The sequence below is a fragment of the Artibeus jamaicensis genome, unplaced genomic scaffold (genome assembly GCF_021234435.1).
Source record: "Artibeus jamaicensis isolate MK-2021 breed Jamaican fruit bat unplaced genomic scaffold, CSHL_Jam_final scaffold_1031, whole genome shotgun sequence".
Taxonomy (NCBI): domain Eukaryota; kingdom Metazoa; phylum Chordata; class Mammalia; order Chiroptera; family Phyllostomidae; genus Artibeus; species Artibeus jamaicensis.
In genome coordinates, this window is record NW_026522026.1 from 5,552,701 (window position 1) to 5,565,101 (window position 12,401).

The 12,401-nt window shown below is 44.8% G+C and overlaps 1 protein-coding gene across 3 annotated transcripts in view; it reads left to right on the top strand.

The window, feature by feature from the left end:
- The window catches only part of SEPTIN11 (septin 11), an 85,661-nt gene that overhangs the window by 48,446 nt on the left and 24,814 nt on the right, over positions 1–12,401 (top strand). For all 3 annotated transcript variants that reach the window (XM_037147054.2, XM_037147055.2, XM_037147053.2), the window contains exon 3: positions 6,559–6,754. In XM_037147054.2, the coding sequence (XP_037002949.1) occupies positions 6,559–6,754 (196 nt within the window). The remainder of the gene's footprint in view (positions 1–6,558; positions 6,755–12,401) is intronic.

The following is a 12,401-nucleotide window of genomic DNA, read 5'->3' on the forward strand; positions in this document are numbered from 1 at the left end:
CCATGGTGTTTTCTTTTCTCCTTGTCATCCTGCTGTCCATTTGCAATTTTACACCCAGTCTGTGAATGTATGGTGTTTACAGCATCGTGAAATTATTTTCTTTCTTTTTTAAGAAGATTTTATTTCTTTATTCTTAGAGGGGAAGGGAGGGAGAAAGAGAGGGAGAGAAACATCAATGTGTGAGTGCCTCCCATGAACCCCCTACTGGGGACCAGGCCCACAACCCAGGCATGTGCCCTGACTGGGAATCGAACCAGCAACCCTTTGCTTCCCAGGCCAGCTTTCAGTCTTCTTAGCCACACCAGCCAGGGCTCATTAAATTATTTTCATCTGATAAATATGGAAAGGAATTGAGGATTTTTTAGAGGTTATGAGCCTAATAAGGACACTGTTGATGTTTATCAAAAAGGTCTTAGAATTGTAATTTTATTTTGTGGTAAGACTTTTGTTTGTTGCAAACAGGAAACAAACCAGAGCAGAAACTAGTCGTGGCATGAGTTTAGTCTAGTTTCAGGGGCACTGAATGGAGTGTCTGTTACTAGCGCCCGTCTCTGCAGAGGTCTGGAAAGAGCTGTAGTGCGAGGGCAGCGCTCACTGAGCGGAGAAGAGCCGAGCCGGGCACCGGGCCCGGACTCCACAATCCCCTCCCTCCCGCCCGCTGACAGCCATGTGCTGAGTCACCCTGGAGCTGCACTTTGGCGTAAAGAAAGCCTCTTCTGTGTGACCATGCTGTGCTCCTCCAGAGCATCTGCATTGGTATTCAGCCTTTCTTCACAATTTTACATTTAAATGCCTTTCTCATTCATTTTCCAAAGTGACACCAGCTCTGTGGGAAACTCCAGCACCGGTCCAGCTGTATGTTGGCACTCTGTGCCCATCCAAAGATGGTGAAGACACTGTCACATCCCTGCTGCTGGGGAGGAACCAGTTCGGTGGTGGAGTCAAAGAAATGAAATACAATTTGAAAACAAAATTTAAAAATAACTCGACCATAATTGTTTTGGGGGAATGACAGAGGAGGAAGAGAAAACAGACCAGTTTAAGATTCTTTTAGGCAAGGGTGTAGTGTCAACATAAACTGTAGGATTTTACAATCAAATTATGAACATTTTTATCCCATCTTGCTTTGCAGGAAACTATATAAAGTGGTTTACAGGATGAAATGAATGAGTAAACGAATAAAGGTACAATTAACCACCAAAAATAAACTGAAGTCAGGGATGGAGTCAGAACTCAAAGCCCTCAGGTCTGCCTGTAGCGATTGATGGTGTCGGGAATACGCGAGTGGTCTGAACGTAGAGGAAATCCATTGAGCAGATACTTATTGAACACATGCCGTGTGCCAAGTATATGTTAAAAGTTTAACGATGACTGATTTATAGTATCTCTACGGTTAAAATAAAGTAGTTGTTTGAGATGGAATACTGCTTCACCAGGAAAAATTTCTCCTGTGGATTTTCAGAAGAGAGTAAATGTCCCCACGTGTAGGTCTCAGCTCCTGAGTGTCCCCGAGTCAGCGTAGGCGATGCTCGCAGTGCCGAGTGTCTCAGGCTGTTATTTCGAGTTCCCCATGCAGGTAGCCAAAGCATGTTTCATCAAAGGCGATTCTGTGAGGAGATAAAAGAACACAGCTTAGGTGCATAGCTTTCTGATTATCTGGCTCAACCAAGAGTAAGACTGAGACTATTGGGCAAAGCCAGCCTGCACAGTGACTTGGATGATCGTTCAAGTGGCCGGCACTGGCAGTCAGTGAACGGTGCTGCATCATAGATCAACCATTTGATCAATTTACACTTACCTTCTAATTAATCATACAGACTTTCTGGGTTTGTTTGTTTTTTTAATGTTCAGCTTAGAGGTTGTAGATTAAGTAAGCCTGAGAATGGAATGGAAGTGGTAGGACCGCTTTCCACCGTGATTGGGTGTCACATTCACCAGCATTGGCAGGAGCGAGAAAAACAAGCGCAGATAACGCTTCCAGAGAAAATCTCTAATTGTTCTAACAAGTAAGCATTTTAGGCAGCTGCATTCACAACAGAAAAAAAAAAAACATCTGAAAAATCTATCGGAGTAGCAAATTTCAGTCTAAGTGTTCATCAGGATCATTTTTCTTTTCAATTAACTTTTCATAAATGCCTACTCTGTGCTGAGTACTCTGCTAGGGAGTTTGGAGAGGCTTCAAAGTTGGTGTTAGTCATTAATTTTTTTCAAAATATTGCTATAGTTGTGTAGCTTGAATTGGAACCTGTGCCTAGGTCGATATGCCTAATCCAGTTGATTACTCATTTAAAAAAACAAAAAGGTATTCCATATGTCCTTTCCGTGGCTAAAAGAGTAATACATTGAAAAACTCTCCCCATTCTATGATTACTTTTATTCCAAAAAGCTCTCATTTTTTACTGAACTGCTTTGGTAAATCACCCTGGTGCTAGAGTAGCTGCGTCTAATCACAGCTCTCACAAGCATGGAGCCTAGAAATGGAAAGGAAAGCACTCTGAAATTTAGAGGAACAGTGGTTTTTCCAACCCACTGATTAACTCTGGGCTGTAAGTAGGGCCTGGAATGCTAATTGTTCATAATTTCCACCCTAATGTGAATAATTAAAATTACCTTGCCTTAAAAAAAAAGGCATGGCATTCCTGATTGGCATGTGCTTAACTAATTCTCACCCTAGTGAAATGAAATGTTAATTTCAGTTCTGTCTAGGTAACCTAGAATCCTCACCATGGGAATTGAAGGCTTTCTTGCTGTCCTCAGGGAAAAAGATGAAAGTTGAATGGGTCCGTTTCTAAGGACAGAATCTTTACACAGAGGCCTTTGTATAAGGTAGTTCTGCTCTGGTCCCTTTGTCCACGGTCTGCAAACAGGTAAATCATGAAAAGAAGTTTGCTGCACTTGAGAAAGTTACCCACATAACAGATACATAAAGACTAGAGTACCCACAGTATCGAATTGCCTACCAGATTCTAAGTGTGAAGATCCTAAGAGTGAAAGCCCTGCTTTGTTTCTGTATCCATTACATAGTACATAACTTTGTTTTGCTCAAAGTTATTGTGTTAAGCCAATCATGGATATGAGCTTGTTGAGCTCTATCATGTGAGGGATTACAGACAAGTTTAGATCACTCTTATGGATGAGCCTTTTTGGTAAGAGTATTCAGGAAGGTAAGGAAGACAGGAGGGAACAGCCTCAACTGCCACACAGCCAGACTTCATGGAGATCTGGAACGGCATTCGGGATATTGCAGGAGTTCAACCACTGGCTGGCATCATCTGTTTTTATTCACCGTTTTATCCCAACACCTCTGTCACGTATAAATGCTCCAGTACAATTAATGAATGAATTTCAGATACTAAGCGCTACTGTATCTGTCTTTCTCCAGTTTTCCCAGCTGCTGGTCTGTCAACATGTCTTTGGTTTACCTTAAACCTTTGCTGCCTCATGGCTTCTGCTTACTTGCTTCTCTCTGTACGTCTTTCCTTTTTTATACCATCCCATGTGTGCAGGTTGTTCATCTTTCATTCAAACTGCCAAGGAGATTGTGGGATGGAGGGAAGTAGGGGGCTGAGCAGAAAAGTAAAAAAGAAAAAAACTCACGGACAAGGACAACAGTGTGGTGATTGCTGGGGAGAGGAGTGGGGAGGGACTAAAGGGGACACTTGGTGATGGACAGAGACTTGACTTGGGGTGATGAGCACACAATACAGGAAAAAAAACCTAATCTACGGACCTATTCAAATTCCTCAATATTCCCAGTATTGCCTTTTTTTCTGGCCCAGGATCTAATGTAGGATTAAATGTCCCATTAAATTGTCGTGCCTGCTAGATTTTCTTTCATCTGGCACAGTTCCTCAGTCTTTCTCTGTCTTTCATCATCTTGATAGTTTTTATTTTATAGGATCCCCCTCACTCTGGCTTGGTCTGACTTTCCTCTGGATTGAGCTCAGGCTGTGCGTGTGGGCAGGTACACGGCCACAGTGTGCCGTGCCCTGTCCGTCTGTCACAGCAGGAGGCACGCACGTCACTGTGCCTATGAATGGTCATGTGCACTTTGATCACTTAGTCACGATAGTGTCTTTCTATTTTTCCACTGTGAAGTGATTTTTCTTTGTCATTGAGAAATATCTTTGGGGAGAGACGTGGAGACCATGTATGTGTTCTGTTAAAATACAGTTTAATAAATATACAGCAACCTGCCAAAGAGAAAAGTTCTGATTGGATGGACAGGTCATCGCCCAGTAGGGAGCGCTGTCTCACACCATAATGATGATGAGGCGTCCGTGGGGGCCTTTGTTCAGGGGGCCGGCCCTGGCTGGTTCCTTTCAGTCACTGGGTATAAAGAGTCATCTTGCTTGTAGGAGGAATGGGGTTATGGCAGACACTTAGAATGTTATTCCCATGATAATAAATTAAGAGTCCGATTGGTATCCAGGTTGGATTCTGAGGTATGGAGAATACTATGGCAGGCCAGTTCATTGTCATTTTCCCAGAATTTGGCAAGGAGCTTGGTACACAGTAGGCAGTGAAAAAATACTGGCTGAATGAAGGCTGAAAGAAGAGGAAATACTTTGAACTTCCATGCATCTGGGGCCCAATGGGAAAGGTTAAAAAAAGCAAGGCAAACACACTTGAACGACTCATCCTGTCGGTGAATCATTGTAGTCGGTGGCAAACCACATAAGGCTGCTAATTAGAGAAAGCTCAAATCCAGAAAAACTCCTTCTTACCTCACTTTTGCATTATGTTGGAAAGCAGTGAGTAACATAGAACTTGTTTGGTGAGGGGATTTTGCCATGACAGTGGGAGACTTGCCCCAGGCTACAAATCCCAGAGTCCTTTTTCCCCGTGGAATTGTCACCACCCTAAAAGGCGTCATAGAAGTCCTGTAGAAGAGGAGCTGTTCCAGGGATGTGTGTCGAAATTGAGCCAGAAGTCTAATTAGGAGGCTTTCCAAATGATTAAAAGAAAAAGCTTTCCTATAGATAATATTCTTTGATGTGTACTTCCCTTTTCCATCATCACATATTCAATCACTGACACCACCACTCATAACAAGGGTGGAGTGGGTTCTTTCTCATTGCCAACTATTTTTTTAAATTATTGTATTGTTGTTCAATTACAGTTGTCTGCATTTATATCCCACCACTCACCCTGCCCGACCCCATATTGCCAACTATTTTTAACTCGTAAGAATTAGAATTAAGGAGAATCGCACTTGGTTTTATTACGAAGGGTCGGGCTAAAGTTCTTTGTGGCTCTACATTCAGGTCTCACCATTTGATTAGTGTGGTGGTACCAGGCACCTGCCACTCTGCATTGCATGTGTTAGGGTCTCAATAAACACTTGCTGACTTGCATGATCAATGTGAATTAATAAGGCCAGTGTTGTAGGTTATTTAACATGATTTCGTCTCATTGTCAGAGACATCACCCTGGAACTGGGAAGACTGTCTAATGTTTATCCCCTTGCCTCCCGCTGAGTAGGGGGGAAATAGGGGTAATTTAGAGGACTCAAATTCACGGCTATCACTGGGGAATATCAGGCAGTCGGTGTTTTCCGTAATAGTAAAGTCAGGATGCTTGGTTGGTTCAGGGTAGGTGTTAGAGCCACGCAGACTCGGGTTAGAGCCCTGGCTCTGCCACTTCATGAGGTGACTTTAGGCGCGTTACCTAAACCTCCTCCAAGCCTTAGCGCCTCATCTGTAAAAGGGAAGACCGGGCAGCACCTGCTTGTTTCTTGGAGGGTTTGCAGCACTACCTCGGTGTTTGTCATTAATTTGTTCTGGAACTTGTGACCAGTGCTAAAACTGACAACTACTGAACAATGAAACATTTTCTCTTGGGCGGGCAGCATTCTGACTCGTACAAGTTTTAGCAAGTATAGCAAGTCCCGAGCAAGTGGCGAGTGCGGAAACACTTTTTTCTTGTCAAAAGGCAATGAGTACAGTTCTGAAGCTGATGAGTACGGGGGTATGATTGTAACTGAGATCACATGTTCGAAGCTGCCCCACAGGGCCCGGCACACAGGGACACCGGCAGACCTCGGCTGGGATTGTTGTTGCTGCTCTTATTTTCAAGAGTATCCTTTTGAAAAATGTCATGCTTTTTGACAGCATCATATGGTATCAGATAATTCAATACAAATGGAATAAGTCTTTATTTTCTAGTAATAGGAACTCAGCAATATACTTTTCTTAAGTAACAGTTTTGCTCACCAACAATTAGGAGAGAAAGAGTCACGCTGTATGTCTCTGTGCTGCACACACTGACCACAGGCAAGCTCACGGCTTCTGTTCCTCTACCTAGAGCTGGCGAAGTGTATCTTGATCTATAAGTGCAAGATCTTTTTCAGCTAAATGCTTTCTAAAATGTATTAAGACATTTCTGGGACGGTATTTGATACATCCCACATAGAAAGAACTCACTATCTTTTTCATGGAGGGATTTCTGGGGATGATGACTGTTTTAGAAGTTTCTCAAACACGATTATGAAAACTCCCGATGCAGTGGACTGGTGTCTGAGGGGCACTGACACAGTCTCTGCTTCCACTCCTGTAGGTGAGACAGGCATCGGCAAATCCACGCTAATGGACACTTTATTCAACACCAAATTCGAAAGTGACCCAGCCACTCACAATGAACCAGGAGTCCGGTTAAAAGCCAGAAGTTATGAGCTTCAGGAAAGCAATGTCCGGCTGAAATTAACCATCGTGGACACTGTGGGATTTGGAGACCAGATAAATAAAGATGACAGGTATGTGTTGGGATTTTGTGGGGATGTGAATGGATGAAGCAATAACAGAACCCATCCCTGGTAAAATCAAAGGCTAAATGTTCACTGATTATGGGGGTTAGTGCAACTCTGTTGCCTAAAAGATAAGGCATGCGTGTCCCCTGAGACTCTTCTTAGAATGAAATATTCTTGGGGTCAGAATCAGCTAGTGGAATTGATTTCAACTAGTGTGGGCAGAAAAGGGACTTGATAGGAGGAATAGGCTCACTTGGGGCATTTTTCCAGGAGGGCCGTAATCAGGTTTGGGGGCTTTCCCATCAGGAGAATCAACCCAGAGAAACAGAAGCACACGACCACCCGACAGGACGGTCAGCGGACACCCCTGCCGCCAACCGCCTTGCACAGTGTTGGTTCTTGGGACCCTGGGGCCAAGTCTCCAGAAGGTCCACCAGATCCGTCCCACAGAGCCCAGCCCCTGCCTCGCTCGCAGGAAGAACGCCATCCCGGTGTGGCTGCTGCCTCGGCTTGCTCCTAAAACCCAAAGGAAAGAAAACATTTTTATGCAACATGTGTTGGGAAGATCTTAGTTTCTGGCCGGCTATTTTAAATATTACACTTTATCTCAAAAAAAATTTTTTGAGGAAGTTAAAATAAAACTGGCTGGATGATTCCAGACGGGGCTTCCAGAGACATTTTTGAGCAGTGACAGCATTATGGGAATAAAGCACCAAGTCAGTGAATTATCGTGTTTGCTTAGGGCTCAGAAACTACATTCGTACCAGGGTTTTCTCTGTGTGTGTGTTTTCTCCACTTTTGTTAAAATGGTGTATATTATATACATGTGTTTTGTTAAGAGGAACTTGAACTATTTTTATCTAGACATGTGCATTGCCTAGATATACAGGGTGGGGTGAAAGTAGGTTTACAGTTGTCCATACAGAAAAATAAAACAATAATTAGTAAATAGTGATAGTACAGGAGTACTGTTGCGCATCCCCACAACTGGAAATCGACTTTTGCCCCGCCCCGTATTTTAACTGTCCCTGATATATATGAGCACCATGGTAGTGATGGAGAAACACTTAATTCATTATGTAGCTGAGCACTGGGCTCTATTTTATCTATAGAGCAATTTAAATGCTCTTTCAGAAACATTGTCCTGTAATAACAGGCGAAATTGTTAGATATAGTGAGAGAGATTTTAGTCTGCATCTGGTCAAAATGGGCTATCTGTACATTGTGTGGGGTGGGACGCAGCTGAGCTCAGGCCTGCAGCTGCGCAGGCGCTCCTAATTTATGACCTCAGTGCCACGAGTGATGGAGAGGGTACTGCCTGAAGGCTGTCTGCAGTGTCAAGGGGAATGCATGCAGGGAAAGCCCTGACGCCAAGAAAAAGAGCCCCAGTGCATTGTGGGAGCCCGGGAGAGAGTGGGGGGGGGGCAACTCCCGCTGGTGGTCGTTGTGCCACCGCAGTGCTCACTCAGAGCTAGGCGGATCTGCCTCTCTCGGACCTGGGTTAGAGAACGTCGTGTGTGTGTGCACTCCGTTCCGAAGGCGGCCCGTGGACTTTTCAGGATGCCTGTCTGTGGGAATGAGAGCCCTCCTCCAGCGTCTTGCTGCCACGGTCCCACGTGCTGTTCCAGCTCAGAGTCATCGCCTCTGTGCTGCCACGGGTCGTTTGCCTCTCCCCTAAACGGGGGCTTTCCATCAGGCTGGGGAGGGGAGTTGCACACTTATCAGCACTGAACAGCAAGGGGCTAGTGTAATACCCATCCTTCATAATTGCAGCTGGAGGCTTCTTTAAGAAATTTTCTGACTCATTTGGGTCAAATAATAGTTTCCAAGGAGATGTAGAAGAGAGGAAGTGTGATATTAACTTAACCTAGTTACCAGGTACTTTTTTTCCTTCTGAAATTTCTTGACAGCTGTTGCATAACCTCTTTAAGTGGCATTTAGAACTCTCTGCCCCAGAAGGAGGGCACTGTTGACACTATTGACTGTAAACTGAAATGACTATTGTTTAAAATAGTTGTGCGGAGAGACCCTGCATCCATCAAGAAATTGGAAACGGGATATGCATTTTTGCATTGATACGTAACCGTATGGTATAGGATGTGCTGTTTCTCTAAACCCATGATTATTTTACTACTTTGAGGATTAGGCAAGCTTTTCTGCCATTGATGCAAGACTCCAAGAATGTCCCAGTTTGTTTATGTAGGCTTCGGACATGTCAGCATTCCTGCATCATTATCTGCCTGGGACCGGGCTAGCTAGAAGGAGGCAGGAAGAGAGATCTGGTAAGGTTTCCTGTTATGTTTAATAGTGTGATTAACTCTTGGTGGTTTAAGGGCTTCCTTGTTTCGCCGTCTGTACTCTTCAGTGGAGAAGGAAAGGGGTCTGGAGAAGCAGGGAAAGCAAGCTTTGCTGTAGAAGTGAAATTTAAATAATTAGCCCTGCATTGGGGAGAGGGAGGTAGACTATCAGTGGCGTATCATGAACTCTAATGATAATCAGCCCTGAAAAGCATGGATGATTGAAATTCACTTAGAGAGAACCCTCAAACTCACTGAACCTTCATCAGAGTTGTAAACATGGAATCAAAGTAGACTGGTCTTGGAACTCTTAGTTGTTGGTTTTTCCCCCATACATTTTGCTGGAGTTGAGGGGTGAGGAACGTGGGCCTGGGCTGACGTACGAGGCCGAGGCAAACCCATGGGAGGCGTCTGGTCGCAGACGAAGTGGACAGGCAGCCCCTGGGTGACAGACGGCATTGGCTGTTCTACAAGAATGATCAGCGTGTGGATCGGGTGGATGGAAAACACTGTATAAATATTTTTTCCCATCAGTTTGAACATCAAACATGTCTCATCTTACTGTGCTTTTAATGCTTGAAGGTGTATGAAAAAATGAGTGGCGGGTAAAAAGGAGTATCTCCATGCCATAAAAGGAAATTATGTGAAAATGTAAGGGCTAGATAAGATCCCCCCCCCCATTTCCTCTGATTTATATGGCTGCAATCCAGAGAAGTTTCAATTGGCCAAAAGGAATATAAATAGTTGTCCTTTCTATAAGAATGGAAACTAGCAAAAGGCAAAATCGGCACTTAGAGTCCTTATCTTTATGACTGTGTGCTGATAACAAGAAGTGGGAAGGCAGAGGATTTGCTTACGGGATTGCGAAGTGGAGTGTAGGCTGCTTTACTGGCTTGTTATGCATCAGAAGGAAACTATTCCATCAACATAATTAAATCTTTGACAAGGAAAATGTGATTTTGGTAAAGAGTTCTCCGGGGCTACATTTTTCATTAATGTATAATGATACACAGTGTGTGGATTTCATGGGTGGGAGGTGGGCGGGGCCATCTCTGGGTCGGACCAACCAGCGGCGCAGATGGAGGTGCCAAGGACCGTTGCGGGTTTGGCAGCAAGGTGGAGTTCGATTTTTAGTTAGAAGAGCAAATGGAAATATCTGGTAAACAGATGGATGCATCTGAAGCTCAGGTGAAGGCTGTGGGCTGGGGGAGGCGATTCGTGAGTCACGCTCTCCAGGGAGACGGTGAAGCACAGGAGGAACCGCGATGGTGGTGCAGGGAGAGGGCGTAGAGGGGGCAGGAGGCGGGCAAGCTGGTCAGGACCCTGTCACAGGAGACCGGAGATGGAAGGGGACAGTTGCATCCAGGGCAGAAAGCGTCCCTCGCTTGGAAAGAAAAGATGTTCTTCTGCCTTCCATAATCTTGGAGGATCAGAATCAAAACCAGAGGCCAAGAGGGAAATTAATGGAAAGCAGAACGTACTTTGGGCAACTGCTGGGGGGGGGGGGGTTGCTGAGAGGCAAATGCGGAATGGGGTAGACCAAAGGATCGATGCTGTGACCTGCTGTTCCTCTCCTTGGGGCCTCAGGTGTCAGGGGAGTTCCGCATCCCCCACACAGCCACCTGAGGCCTGAGCTGTGCTGGTGCACGTCCCCACCCACCTGAGCTCAGCCTCGGAGCAGTTGTCCTGGAACTGGGTGGGGGCAAAGTTCTCCTTTTCTCTCCATTTAAAAAAAAAGTCAGGCTTGCTTTTCTTGTATTTGTTGTTTATTATATTACTGTGAAATAGTTCTATCTTACTTTAATGGGCTAGTTCTTTGCATATATTAGCTCATTCACTGTCACAATAACTCTCTGACCCAGATATTACTCTTGTCCTTGGTTTACCCAGGAGGAAACTGAGGCACAGAGAGATTCGGTAACGAGCCCAAAGCCACCCAGCCAGCAAGTTGTAGAGCTGGATTTTCGTCCTGGGTGCTCTGACCTGAATCTCTGCTCCTCACCACCATCCCGTGTAGCTACCCTATGACGGCAGTGATGGTTACTATGGTGTAACGCCTGCCTCTGTTTTAAAATTGGAGAACACAGAAGACTCATCATTTATTTGCTCATTCTTTTCATTGGCAGTTTGCTTTTCACGATTTAGAACTTTTCAGTACAATTGCTGAGGCACATTCTGCTTCCTTTTTAAGCCTCTGGAGATGTTGTCTGCCTCAAGTAAACTAACGGTCTGTGATAAGTTACCAAGGGAAAATGTCATCAAAAGCTTTTATCCGATGGCTTTGGTTTGAGCCATAAATTTGTTTGACTTTGTTTGGTTTGGTTTTGATTTTTAGTTTGTTTTTTCTCTTAAGGTGTCTGCTGTCACCTCATTATAAAAGATTGGTAGTTCCTCTTCAAGGGTTTCAGTTAATTCACAGCCCTGGGATGATGCAGTGTTGGAAGAATTCTATATTTCTTAAAGCTTACATGGTTCCTCAGCAGTGTAGCAAGTTTGAGGAGAATTAACCTATTGTATTTCCTAATAGACCGACCTCATTGCTGCTGACTCTGACTTCCCTTGGAGACCTGAGAGCGTTCGGGGCTTATGCAGTGACCTAATGTACCACTTAATCTCCAGAGAACATGTGGCTTATTGAATAAGTATTCTCCATATGCTATTAATGGTTGCATTTATGGTCAGTTAATAGCATCATACATAATAATCCAAAAAGGATTTGAATTATGATTCAGTGAGAAGAGAGGGTTATAAAATTTATCTTTAAATCATAAAATTTTAAATCCTAAAATTATCTTTAAATCATAAATTTAGAATGTTGAAGACCACAATGGTCCAGGCAGTTCCGTTTATGGCTGAAATCGTGGCCTGTGCACAGGGCTTTCCAGGAGAGCACAGAGAGCCCCGCACCTCTGCAGGCACGGGGCGGAGGGCCGGGGCAGAGCTCCCAGCAGGAGCGGCGCCATATCCCAGAGTCACAGCCAGCTCTATTTTGGGCACCAGTGCCAGTCAGTTGGCACAGGCTGTCAAAACCACTGTGTTGGGACAGATTTGGAGGTTCAGTTTTGCCCCAGGAGGAAAGACTGCCACTATCCCTTAGCACTATGTTCACAGGCTCCCCAAGGAAAATGACAGCATGCCCCATGTGTTTATAATCTCCATGTTAAAGGATGCATGATAGCCAGGAAAATAACAGGAAGAAGTCTGTTGCAGGTACAGGGGCTAGGTGAGTGGGGCGTGGAGGCAGAGCTTGTTGTGCTTGGCTGGGACAACATGGTGAGCCCGGGGCAGTGGGAAAAGGGCGCCTGGAGAGGTGTTCCGGGGCCAGAGGACGGAGGGCCTGGGATGCCATGGAACTG